Source organism: Ovis aries, chromosome 12, assembly GCF_016772045.2.
Source record: "Ovis aries strain OAR_USU_Benz2616 breed Rambouillet chromosome 12, ARS-UI_Ramb_v3.0, whole genome shotgun sequence".
Classification (NCBI taxonomy): Eukaryota; Metazoa; Chordata; class Mammalia; order Artiodactyla; family Bovidae; genus Ovis; species Ovis aries.
In genome coordinates this window covers 35,145,704-35,160,188 of record NC_056065.1, presented here as the reverse complement: position 1 = coordinate 35,160,188, position 14,485 = coordinate 35,145,704, and the positions used below count along the sequence as shown (strand labels likewise).

General features: G+C 34.6%; 1 protein-coding gene across 2 annotated transcripts in view; it reads right to left on the bottom strand.

Annotated features, from left to right (window-relative positions):
- Window positions 1–5,078: 5,078 nt before the first annotated feature.
- The window catches only part of RGS7 (regulator of G protein signaling 7), a 472,754-nt gene continuing 463,347 nt past the window's right edge, over window positions 5,079–14,485 (bottom strand). The window contains exon 17 of one of the 2 annotated variants that reach the window (XM_015099194.4): window positions 5,079–5,781. In XM_015099194.4, coding sequence (XP_014954680.1) covers window positions 5,731–5,781 — 51 coding nt within the window. In that variant the 3' untranslated portion in view covers window positions 5,079–5,730. The remainder of the gene's footprint in view (window positions 5,782–14,485) is intronic. The other variant, XM_060396466.1, reaches the window with a different exon arrangement.

The following is a 14,485-nucleotide window of genomic DNA, read 5'->3' as shown; positions in this document are numbered from 1 at the left end:
AGGCACTGCTCTATGTGCAAATGTTGATATGAAGTGTCCATGAGAAAAAGGTGAGTTCAAGGTCTTGCTGCACTGCCACCTTAGATTAGAACTTTGGGTAGTATTGCTTTTAGGTGTCTCTTATAAACTGTGTGTCTGAGTGCATGCTCAGTTATGTCCAACTCTCAGTGACCCCACGGACTCGAGCCCATCAGGCTCCTCTGTCCAGGGAATTTTCCAGGCAAGGATACTGGAATGGGTTGCCATTTCCTACTCCAGGGGATCTTCCTGACCCAAGGATCAGAACTGTGTCTCTTGCATCTCCTGTATCGGCAGATGGATTCTTTACCACTGTTATGCCCAGATGCATTTCTAGTCTAACCTGGGTATTTTTAAGAGACACTTTTAAATCATCTCCTGCATTCTAATTACTAATATATTTGAACTTATTCCATGTTATTTTGTGTTTGCCATTTAGTTTGATGTTACTTCCCTTCACCTTTCTTATTTACAATTGTGTAGATCTAGCTTTATTTTTTTTCATCATTTCCCTATTGTCTAAAACATGGTGTTTTTCAATATTCATATTCTATACTGTATAAATATATAGTTAATTCAAATTTAAAATGTGTTTTTCTAGCTAAATAGAAACCTAATTCCCACTTCAGTTCTCACAAATAAGACCAAGTTGAAGTGTTTTATTTCCTTTTACTCTGCTACTTTCAACTTCCAAGTTTACTTCTTGATAGAGAATGGTCTTTATCAAGGAAAAAAAAAGAAGTTTGAAGAATATATGCAAGAATGAAGAATTAATGGTAAGTAAAGAAAGTAGAACTAAATTAGTAAAGTAAATGTGTATTTTTTATAAGATCCTGATTACAAAATGGAATGTTTTAGTTACTAAATACCTACTTCCCCCTGTTAGCCCAGGAGTCCTCTGGAAATTTACAGTGTGTGTGAGAGAGAAGTCCTTGTACTTCGGGGCCAGATAAAGATTCCTTTGAACACCCTGAACTGGGAAAGAGATGATATAATCTCTTCTTCATGGTCATAGCCATCTACCCTGTTCTTCATCTCTAGCTCATACTGGATAGGTTCCCGCAAGTTTCTTTTCTATCCACAGCTGAGGCCACTGATGCTCTCTTAAAGCCCCATTTCTGCTTTCCAGAGCCATCCTTTCCAGAATCAATTTGCTCAATTTGCTTAATTTCCTTTATCAATTTCAGTTTTTGGTCACTCATTTGGTCCTGATTCTTTATTGACTTTATCTGGTTGGTTCTCAACCAACATCACACCTGACTGTTCTCCACACCTTCCCCTTGGTCTCTGATATCCTGATTTGGCACTTTGTTTTATCCCCTGAGGGCATCTCTGACAGCTCAGTTGGTAAAGAATCCACCTTCAATGCAAGAGACCCTGGTTTGATCCCTGGGTTGGGAAGATCCCCTGGAGAAGGGAAAGGTTACCCACTCCAGTATTCTCACCTGGAGAATTCCCTGGACTGCATAGCCCATGGGGTCGCAAAGAGTTGGACATGACTGAGTGACTTTCACTTTGTCTCCTGAACTTCACTCCTGATTCCACCCCAGCTAGGAAAGGTGTTTGGATGCATCTTTTATTGTTTTACAAAGATGACCTTTTGGAGGAAAAGAAAGGGAAGAGAGTAAGTTAAATATTGTTTCTTGACTACCAAATACATACCAAATACTTTGCTTGATGATTTAGACACACTCTTAATCAGTTCAACCAATACTGGTGTTAGATGTCATTAACCTTTAAAAGGATGTCAAACATACTCCAATTTAGTTGATTTCCAAACAAGTGTGAAATGATTAAGGTCCTATAACCTAATAAAAGCACCAAGATTTATTGATCAATTTATTAGTCAAGAAGTATTCATGTCTTCCCAGCAACTAATGATCTTTTTGAAGTTAAGTTAAATTGTTATAAATGCATTTTATTTCAACTCCAAGGAAACTGCCATAGGCATTCAAGGGCATATACAACAGTTTCTGTTTTAATGCACTTCTAAAATAACAATATTTTGGCTTGATACATCATTTGGTATCTTTTTAAAGATAAATTTGTGGTACAAAATTCTCAATCAAAAGATGCAAATACATGGTTGCATGACAAAATATATGAGATACCACTGTGTGTTACATGAGTTTAGTTTTCTCTCCTCATTCTTTACATTCATAAAATTCTTCAGTATCCCTTATCTTCTAAAATGTCTTAGAAGATGGATTGGACTTTCGGTTATATCATGTTGATATTTTACAAGGTATTATAATATGCAGAGATAGTCACGGGGAGTAGTAAAACTGTTGAATATTTCAATGTGCTCTTTTAAGCATATTTCTAAGAACACAAAAATCCTATGCGTGGAGACAATTAGTGCATATAACTGGACTAAATTCATGTTAGTAGCAAAAAGTTGCCTTTCCTCACAGATGAAAATTAATTTAAAAAATCACAAATCTACAAAGAGAAGTGAGAACTATTACTCCTAAGTAGCAAGAGCATCTCATGTACTTATCATAACGAAAAGGGAGAGTTTCTGCCTTCATCTATTTTCCTGGCATCTGACAGGAGATGGCTTAATTAAGATTGCTGACCACTGTCTACTACACTGGTTCAAGCAGGAATTCCTTTGGAGACTCACCAAACGGTTACTGTAACATACATCACAAGGGGAAGAAGCAGTCAGTGCAATTTAGAGAATATATTACTCTTGTGGTGTAATATATCACTGGGTCACTGCTTTGGTGAATAACCTTTTAAATTGTTTTAAGGTAGAAAAGACTTTTAAAAATATTTTGGTCATTAGAAACTTGAAAGATTTTTATCCTATGCATTATAGATCAAACTGGGGAGGGAGACAGTTGTTGCTCTTCAGTTGCTAAGTTATATCCAGCTCTTTGTGACCCCATGAACTGCAGCACGCCAGGCTTCCCTGCCTTCATTATTTCTCAGAATTTGCTCAAACTCATGTCCACAGAATTGGTGATGCCATCCAACCATCTCATCCTCTGTCGTCCCCTTCTCCTCCTGCCTTCAATCTTTCCCAGCATCAGGGTTTTTTCAAATGAGTCAGCTCTTTGCAGCAGGTGGTCAAAGTATTGGAGCTTCAGCTTCAGCATCAGTCCTTCCAATGAACATTCAGGGTCGATTTCCTTCAGGATTGACTGGTTTGATCTCCTTGCCGACCAAAGGAGGGACTCGGAAGTCTTCTCCAGGACCACAGTTCAAAAGCATCAATTCTTTAGCTCTCAGCCTTCCTTATGGTCCAACTCTCACATTCATACAACTACTGGAAAAACCATAGTTTCGACTATACAAAGCTTTGCTGGCAAAATGATTTATCTGCTTTTTAATACACTGTCTAGGTTTGTCATAGCTTTTCTTCCAAGGAGCAAACATCTTTTAATTTGTGGTTGCAGTCACTGTCTTCAGTGATTTTGGAGCCCAAGAAAAGAAAATCTGTCACTGTTTTCCCATGCTTATTTCAGTTAGGTGAAAAGAATTCTAAAACTTTTCTAAGTGTTTATCCTGAAATACCACAGTTTTGTATCTTGAGTCTTGTCTAAACCATATTAAAATGAGTCATTAGTTCCACTTTTAAGTACTTGCACCTATAAACTAACTCACATTTTCACTGGGAGCTCCTGACTTGGGGATACTTGCTTGAGGGTTTCACTTCTTTGTCCTCTATTGTCATTCATATGTGTTTCATTTCTGTATAATTCCATGATTTGGAATTAGTAAGAATGATTTTTTAAAAATAGTCTCCAAAATGACCGATCATATTTGTGCAAGGCATACTGTTTATGCATCAGATTACTATAAAAGGGGTATTGCTTTCTTTCAAGCACTGTTCTCTTTAGATAGGGTTTCAATTTAGCTTCAGTGCCAAAAGCTGTTCTGACAGGAGTGTTTTTAAGAAAGAACAACTATCAACTTAGGTTTATTTGCATTTTATATACTGTTTTTAAAAAGCCATAGGAGCATATAATCAAATCTTTCTTAAATTATTCACAGTGTCCTGATCACAACCTATCTATAAGTCTTTTCCATTTTGTGGCAGTTTATAAAGTAGCTAACAAACTCCCTACTGATTTTGCACCAGTGTTGGTAAACTTTTTCAGAATTTAAATTTACTCACAGTAATTAATGGCCACTAATAACATGATCTCTTTCTTTTTTTTTAATAGCCAGAGTCTGCAACCTTGTGGTAGATGCAAAACCAAACAAATTAGGCCTATCTCTCAGCTGGGAGACCTTCTGGGTCACTGATCCATTCCTTAAAAGCAGTCAGGTTTCTTACCTGAGGTCCTTGGATGAATTTCAGAGGGTATTTTGTGAATGTCTTAAAATTCAGTGCAAATGTTCCCTATGTGAGAGAGTGTTATTTTCATGTAAAACTTTTACCAGAAGAATTTGTGTGATATGGTGGATCAGTGTAGTATGTAGCCTCTGAGTCAAACTGCCTGGATTTGTATCACAACATACGACTTGGCTGTTTGAACAAACGATGCAAATTTTCTCTGCTTCTGTGTTCTCAAAATTGCAGAAATAACCTTATAGGCCTGCTGTGAGAATTAAATGGGAAAATTTTGTGGGTATGTGAAGCCCATAATACAGTGGTAGGTACTTAGCACTCACTAAATATTAGTAATTACCATCATGCTCTCAAAGGAATTTGCAACCACCAGAGTTAAAAGCCACTGACCTAAGGCATTTTTAAGATTATACTTTAAAGAATCAGTTCCTGAGTTGAGAAGTCACACTAAAATGTAATTCTAATAGAATATGCATTGGTAAAACATAGAGACTCATATTCATAATTAGAAAGGCCTCATAAATAACTTGGGAAATGTGGAAGGTCATTTGTGTTATTTTCCTTGGGAGCAAACCCATTTTCCTGACCTGGGGTAAGCTCCCAGATGAATCACTCTGAATCTGCTCCTGGCTGCTCCACCATCCAAGCTTGTCTTGAAACCCTGAAATAAACTTCCTAGGGTGAGAGCTTACATTGTGACTACATTTGTCAATGCCCTCCCAGTATTTTCATTTTCAATTAGCACAGAAGTCAAAAGTTACAAAAGCAACGAGATTACGCATCTTTTAATGAAAGATAAAACAACAATATAAACATACACAAATTTACAGAGAAGGGATCAACTTTGATACATCTGGAGTAAAAGGTGTCTCTTATTTAAATATGGTATAAAAATAAATGCAAGAAACATTAACCAAGAATGTACAGACAACAGACAAAGACGTAAGTTTGTTTCTGACTGTGATACATTGGTGAAATGAAACTTTCTCTGCTAATTTATTATTTAATAAATGTGAAGCTGTATGTATACTTCTTGATATATGCTTTTTTCCTTTTACGATTCTTCCAGTTTGTGACTGAATTTTTAGTGACCTGTGTGTCTAGAAGAAGGTTTAAGAGAGAGAGAAAGGGGGAAAACAAAAGGTTTACTTCACTTGAACTGTTAAAAAGGAAAAGACACAGATCCAGCTTAGTACAAGGAAGAAGTTAGCAGACATTCTGAAATGGAGGCGTCAAGATGGTAGAGTCCCTTGGAGATGGCAGTGCCTTAATGTACACAAAGAAAGAACAATTCAGGTCCTTTGCTCATGCAACATCTTGGTCTAATGTCCTCTGCTCCAGGTAACAACAAAGAACTACAAAGTATATGCAGTGACTCCAGTTCGCTTTCATGCTACAAGATGATCCTTTTAATAAGACTGAACGAGGCTTGTTAACCTCTTTGACGTGAGAGATTTCCCCTGAGAAAAAATATAAACAAGGGAAAAAAGAGAAAACAATATGATCACTGAAAACCTGCTTATGAGTAACATCTGTTTATTGCAGCTGATACTGTACAAGGGTCAAAATGGAACCCTTTAGATGCATCTTAGTTCAAATTTCATGACCAAGTTCCCTCCCTTCCTCCACCAACACATCAAACAAAATGATCCTCCCTTCTTCCATCCTCCCACCCCTCCACCCACTTCCTCCCCCTGCAAACAGACTGATGGGTTCACAGCACAAATCAGCAAATCATAAAACATGTCCAAAATGTTCCATTGAGGCTTAGCAATGATGCAACACCTAGGTTTGCAACTGGCTATAACATGTTATAGCAAACTTAAGGAAGTCGCTCTGCAAGTCAGCGATGTGATGCATTCTTGTCCAACTGCTAAGATTAGTGTTGCATTTATAAATATCTAGATGTGCACAGGGTATGATTTAATTAAGCAAAATGATTTTTGAGGGTGAGACTGCTGGAAACTCATGATTAAATCTATTCCCTATCCTATATGGCAATGGAAAAACAAACAATCGGTGCCTAAAAGTTGAGAAAAGTCTATTTGCTTTGTACTTCAAACTGTAAGTGTCTTCCTTTTCCATTTGATTTCCTCTAACCTCAATCTCAGAAAAACCCCATAAATTCTGATCCCACTTATTGTGTTAAAACTATTATACATGTTCATTATTTTGAACATCTTGATAGTCAAAACTGTCCCTGTAAATTGCAAATACTCTAGAGAAAGGTATGAAATTTTAAATTTCTGATCAGAATAACAGACTGTCAATTTGGTTATTTCTGTTTTATCCCTCACTGTATATGTTTAGTATAAAAAATAGGAGGAATTTTTACTCCTTAGAGGATAAAATAATAAGGGAAAATCAAAAGATTTTTTGAGAAATATATTTTAAAATGTTAGTCATAGCAATAGTCCTGACTTACTATTTAACGTGGCTCAGAGTTTGATAAATGAATGGTGTGGTTTGGGGAGAGAAATCAGCATTCATGACTATATTTTGGAAAAAGAATGATGTATGTAAAAAATGATTAGTAATCCCAGAATCAATGTTTCTTTACATACTGTACAGTAACTGATAAGGTCTTTTTGTATACTTGAACAGCAGTAACAAAAACGAAGCACCATTCTCTTTCAACTGGGGAAAAGGAGTTCATAACTTCGCTTTTCGCAAGTTTTGAGTTCTGATTGTAGAAGAGCCAGTTGAGCAAAGGACTTTCCCACTTAGCTACGCTCTAATCACTTTATGGGAAGAAAAATACTGAAAGAAAATGCAGATTTCTCACAGGACACCCTATTTCACATTGACTTTCTAGGCAAACTATGCTTTGCTTCTTCTCGTCACTTCTGCGCTTGTTTCCTCCTCATTCACAAAATGGGAATAAGTAAAGTACCTATTTTAAAAGCTTTTCATAAAGAATAATACAAGTAAATTACTTAAAACAACTTCAGAACATTCTGTGTACTCAGTTGGCTAGTCATTACCTTATTATATTATTACTATTATTAGTATTATTACTACTGTTACATTCTTTCTCATCAGGATACTGAGACCCAAAGTCACTTCTCTGACTCTGAAAAGAACACAAAATTTTTCATGAATTTGGAAGCTAAAATTATACTACTTTCACACTCCAGTACCTTAATCAAATAATGTTTGCCTTAAAAAACTACTTTTCTATACTTGAAAATTACATTATTTTATACATCTACTTTTTTCTCTTATGCTACTAATGTGTGCTTATATATATATTCATTCTGATACTAATGCATTTTTTTAAAGTGCTTGCTGTTTCTAATGCCATTTGTGGGGTGGGGAAAAGCTATACTGGTTGAAGTATAGGAATGAATTCATGTACAGTTGAGGAGGAAGAGGAAGATGCTAACATAAAACTATTTATAGTAAAACTACAGATTAATATAATTTGGTTCTAACTACTGGGAGGATTAATAACATAGTTAGGTTGAATAGGAAGCCATTCGCAACTCAGAGTCATTTTTCATTTTGATCAGTGGAAACGATGTCATATTTGTAAATGTAACAAATGGTAATATGGTTCTCTACCTAGTTTTCCCCTCAAATATCTATGAAGTTATTAGTATTGTCCTGGTATTGGCTTCATTTTTAAAAGGGCGGGGAGGTACAGATTTAGCTTGGTAAGCTGTTATAGCAGGAAATAATTTAAAAATACTCACTCATGGAAGCCCATGGAGAAATACAGGCCTACAGTAAATCTGGGGTTTGTGACAGTAAGAAAGCAGATGAACAGAAATGGGAGAACATATGTATATATGTTAACAAACCCACACAAGAAACTCTTGTAAGATGTGGACTCACCAAATACATAATAAGGGTTTTGTGTATTGAGACAGTTAAAAGGCAAATTTAGGTATATCTAATATTAAAAAAAAAAAAAAAACAACTATGTGCCTCACCCAAGGGTCAAAGTAAATAGCATGGACACCCAAGTGAGTTATCTAGATTTAAAGACCTAGATCACGTGGATGTGATGTAAGCCCTGTGCAAATCTTGCCTTGTTCATGTACTGGAAAGAAAAATGCCATGCAAAGGTATTTTGTGTACTCTCTAGCATGCAAAGCAATATCAGTTTCTCACTTTATTGGAAAAATCTTAAAAAGAACACTAATTCTTTTTTTGCAGGTAAGAAAGAATATACTCGTACACCAGATGTTTTATAATAATCCTTTTCAGTGTGGATCCTTGGAGGCTGTATTAAATCATCTTAAAAGACAATCCTGAAGTTATCTAATTTTTGCTAATTTTTCTAAGTTAAAGAATCTGGGACAATTTCATAGTTAAGTTCTAAAAATCTTAATTCTGGAAACTAAAAGGGCTAAAATTCCTTAACCAATAGTATGTTTTTTGTTTGTTTGTTTTTATCAAGTTGCTTACAATTGAATTCTGTATGAATAATAACTATTTTCAACCCAATGACTACATTTGTGCTATGTCATTTATACCCGTTCTTAATAGATTCTAAAGGAAATGAATTTGAAAAAGAATGGATACATGTAATGTTTATGTATAACTGAATTACTTTGCTGTGTACCTAAAAATAACACAGTTAATCAACTATGCTATACTCCAATGTAAAATAAAAGCTAAAAGAAAGGAAACAGATTATACTGGAAATGGAAATCTATAGAGAAAGACAAAGACAGAAACTCAAAACAAAAATTCAGCATCCTGTGAGATTTTATAATATCTAGTTAATGGACAATATGCTAGCACATGATCAATTTCAGGACAAAATTAACCTGACTTTAACTGGCATCTAAGTGAAGACAGATTCTCTGGATAATCTACAATATAGCTATCACATAAACAAAGCAGTTTTTCTAGTGTCTAACAATAAAATTTCATCTCCACCAAACTAATTCCTTCCTTTTAAAATGTTGCATGGAGATTTTGTTATAATTAAGAAAATAAAACTCCCCCCAATAAAACGACCTATGTGCTCATTCTTAGTTTTCTCAAGTTGAGTATCAAACATTATGAATTTCACATGATTTAAAATTTTTTTCTTGGTCTTAAAGTAATAACAGAAAGTTGACAAAGAGCTGTGAATCCCTAGAAATGGAAATAAAGATCAGGCTCTTAGCTCCGTATGAGACCCCTCAGCATTTGGGAGATGGAAGCAAATGTCCACACGCCTTTCCTGCAGACACTAATCCATGAAGGAAGTAGGGGAGAAGCCATATTCACTTGGGTGACCATCTACTTGCTTTATTGCTGTCATAAAACATAAAAACAATGTATTCAGTCTTTACCAGTCTACAGGACACAAAACAAACCAACACTAACTGAAGGGATGGATTTTTAGAAGATAGCCATGAAAGCGCTTAAAGAGTAGGAAATTACCAGGATCTTTTGGATTAAAAAAATATTAACATCTTAACTCTTATTCCTACTTGCTTGTTTCATATCACTACCTCCTAGTCTTTCCCATGTGTTGCTATAGACTTAGAAACACCTTCTAGAATGCCTTGTCAGCTCCAGAGGCTCTGGGACCAGGAGAGGGCAAATCGTGTCATTGATTTTCTACTGGTGTATGTGACCCAGTTACCGGATCTGTGCTGAGCCCCACAGCTGCGTAATAAAAAGGGCTGACTGTTTGATGGTAATGAGATGCTGTTGGACTAGAGATAAGAAACGTACATGCTCATGACAGGCCTCTGAACTAAAGGAAACATTTGTTTGTTTATTCTCATATGAAAATTGCACCTGTTTCATTTTAAAAATATAAACCTCTTTGCCTGGGTTTCAAAATCCTTCCGAACCTGGCTTCCCTGGCTGGTCTTTGCACCTGCTACTCTCTGAGCTTGGGTTCTACTCACTCTTCAGATAAACTTCTTACTCATGTTTTTGCTGAAGTTTACCCCTCTTGATTTTTTGTCAGTACTTTTTTCCTCTGGGTTGGGAAGATCCCCTTGAGGAGGGCATGGCAACCCACTCCAGTATTCTTGCCTGGGAAATCCCATGGACAGAGGAGCCTGGTGGGCTACAGTTCATGGGGTCACAAACAGTTGGACATGACTTAGCGACTAAACAACGGCAAGTGCATTTTTAAAAATGCTGTTTTGTACAATCCTCTAAGTCATCTGGCTTGATAAAACAATTGATAGCTGTTAAACAATCTTAATACTATAGAAGTTTCCAAAAATGTACTTGTTTCTTTGCATGAGTTGAGTTCCTTGACTGGAAGTCATAGTTTAGGAATAAGCTTCTAGAAACCACGGTAATGAGATTCAAATGTATTGGTACAAGTAACTTTTAGGAGAGGAGAGGCATGGTAGGATGAGAAATGGGAGCATGTTGGACACACCCTAACTACTAAGTAATTAACTGATAGAATTTGGGTCTTTTTAACTTTTATTTTGCCCTGGTTGTTGCTATCAGTGAAACTAAGTGGGGATATGTTGAGGGAATTGAACTAGGTAAGCTGAGTTCAGTTCAGTTCAGTCGCTCAGTCGTGTCTGACTCTTTGCGACCCCATGAATCGTTTGGAAAAACCCTGCTTCAAATGAAACCAAGTCCCCTAGGATAATTTTCAGGTAAGTTTACTGAAACACAGTGGATAATTGCAGCAAAACTGAAAAGTGTGAGTTCCTCAAAAATTAAAGAAAACTCAATTATTGAGAATTAAGAAAGAAAAAGAAAAGAAGGAAGGGAGGGAGAAAGAAAGAAAGGAAGGGGATTCTATAGCTAGTTTGGAGGCCGGTATATTTAATGTTGAACACAGGAAGAAATTCTGTTATGTACTTAAAAGAGATGGTTTGTGAACATATTTATATACCAGTTCTTATTAGTAGCTTCTTGTATGGTTTGAGATAGAAAAAGTAAAGCCAAATACTTTCATCTCCTTAGTTAAGAATAGCTTCCTGAAATAAAAATAGCGTATATCCATTAGAGAAAATGAGGAAAACATAGAAAAATATAAAGAAGAAATAAACATTACTCAAAGTACAATTATTTACATGTTAATATATCCTTCTACTTTTTATACAAAAATATTTTTATTTCTTTTTTTTAAACTAAAATTATACTATGCATAGTACTAAAGCTTATTATGAGTAATGTGCGAATTAAAAATGATCATATTTTGATCAATTACCCATGTAACATATATTTTGTTCAAATTCATCACTCTAGTGGGAAAGGAAATCAATTTAGAAAGATGCTATCAACATTTAGAGAAAAATCCCATAACATAGAATAAATAAGAACATATTAGGGTAAGTTGCATATAATAAGGGAATGTGTTATTTCTAAAAGGTTATTTTAGTCCTATACACATATAAACATGCATAAGTACAGTTTATATACACACACACACACTCACAAACATATACATATTGCATTACTATGTCATAGTAATGGGTCGTGATAAAAAAAGATGAAAGCCAATGCTCTAAAATCTATTCTTTAATAACTGCATCAGGTTGATATACCTTAATGCATTTAAGAAATTCACAATTGTATATTCAGATTCTATCTTATTTTTGGCAGTTGTATGATGCAATGAATATTTTTGTTTGTGTATAAACATCTGGGTTTTGTTAGAATTAAATTGTTAGAAGCTGAAATACTAATTGAATGTGAGAGAATATTTTTGAAGCTTTTGACACATTGTATAAAGTTCTCTGCATGAAAGTGATTAGCAATTCATATCCCTACTAAGTGTGAACAATATGTGAATTCACTAATTTTCTTATCTGAGATATTATTATTTTAAAAAACTAATCTATTGGAGGAAAAAGTTATTTTGTTGCCTTTTGAATTAAATTTGGTTATTAATATAGGTTTTCTTTTTGTTTTCTTATATATTTATTGACTATTTGTATTTCCTTTGTTAAAACCGATCAAGACCTTTGCTTATTTTTGTAATGGCGTATTGCTCTTCTGATTATTTTTTTTTTGCAAAGAACTCCCCATATAAATCACATTAAATCTTTGTCAAGTACATGCTCATTTACTTGTTTTTAAAAAGAGTTCACCGGACTTGAGGACAGGAAGTTGCTTTAAACAAATAAGGCATTTAGCAGTCTTTCATGGTATTTCTGTGAATAAGACAGAAAAAGAGGAAGTTCGTAACTAAATAAACAACTACCTTTAAGGTGTGCTAATTTTTGGAGCAGTGGATCTCTCTTCATTTCTGTTCTTATGACATTTTAATCAGCAATTTGCTTGACTAAATTGATATAATTCTACTAAAATGAATGCATGAATGATGCCAATTTGCTAATCTTGGTTAAAAGACAGGATAACAAAGAGATACTCCAAAAAATTACCTAATGTGATAACTCACAAGATAAAATTTAATGGAAAGAAGAATAAAGAACTGACCTAACACGAAAATTGATAAACAAACAATAAACCAAAAGTCTAACAGCAAAAGAGATCGAGGAGATATAATCTTAGTTCACAAGAAAAAAAAATTCTAGATTTAAAAAACATTTTAAGCCCCAAGTAACCTGGCTTCTCTGACTGCCATCTGATGCAATTTTCAGGCTGAACCGTGCAAGTTATATGTTTCTTCTTTACCATTGGGCATTTGCTATTTCTAATCTATGCTGGTTCAGTTACTTCTCAAGTGTTGTGAGTCTGCATGAATAGATTTGACACAGCACTGCCCTCTCCCAGGTTTGCTCCATAACTGGTCAGGTTGTATTTCCAAAACCTGGAATCTATATTATTCACGGGCGGGAAGGGTGGGCTCAGTGTACAATAATGGTGATTGTTAGCATATGGAAAGGAAATTTCATGCCATATTTCATGTTTAATAAAACCAAGATAAAAATAATTTGACCAGGGACTAGAAATAATCCATAGAGTTTTAGATAGCATCTTAAAACAGTGTAAAACTCCCAGAAAACACTGTAATTCTTCATAGATTGAAAACTAATTGACAAGGAAGACTGCTATTAATTAATGTGTAATACAAGTGCTTTGGAAATCAAGAATACAAACTATGATATCTGCCTTCTCCAAGTTATTTTCCCTTCTAGTGTATGTATCTCTTGCATTAGGGCAAACAAAATGATAAGAGAGAGAAAAATAAATAGACATCTCTTCTTTTGTAATTTTGTATTCCATTTAACTGAGCAATTCAATTTTTTATAAGAAAAAATCAATATTTAACTTGATGAATGCCTATGACACTTTGAGCTATACTGGCAGTGAATAAAGAAAGAAAGAAAAAAGAATAACATAAATGTCCATCAATAGAGGAATAGAAAAATAAATTATAGGTATATCCACTCAGAGGAATTTTGTGCAGCCAATAAACAGAATTGTGTAGAATATGAAATGACCTGGAAGATATTTCTGATGCAATTTAAGCAAATAAAGCATGTTTCAAAAGCATGCTTAAAGAGTTTCTTAAATCTATTTATACAAGTACTATTTACAGCTATTTCTGGCTAAAGAAATTGTAGATGAAGAAATTGAGGTGCAGCAGTTTAACTGACTTCTAAAAATTCATATGGCAAGAAAGTGTGAGACTGGGTTTCAAGCCTAAATATTAACATTTCAGGTTTCCAGTGCTGGGTATAATAGGAAGAAAATGAGTACTCTATAAAGTAATGAATGAAAAATTTCCTTCTAGTCCTGACCTTCTCTCACCTATAAAATGGGTAAAATAATGAGTATTATATTACCTAACTAGCAGGTTCAGATTAAATTTAATTAGATAATATAAAGTACCTAGTGAAGAGCCTGGCACATGGCAGGTACTCAGTGAACGTGAGTTACTATCATTATCTCACTTTCTCCAGCTCCTTTCAGAGTCTACATATTGTTTAAAAGTATTTCCCAAAGTTCATTTCTTAGACACTTTATCTCATAGCTTCCTTATATTTACCAGAGCAACTTTCACATAGAACTCCTTTAAAATGTTTATTTAAACTCTATCTTTCCTCCATTATTTCTATTTAGTTATAATAGAACCACTCATTCATTATCTTGTGTTAAAATCATTTTATTGATTCTATAAAGGCATCCCATAAAATTTATTATGTAAGTACTTCAGATGCCTATCACAACTGCTGACTCTAAAAGGAATATTGAAGAACACTGACCCAAGAGGAAATAAAAAAATAAACGAAAATAGAAAGTTAAAGGGAACTTTAAATAGAAATTAAC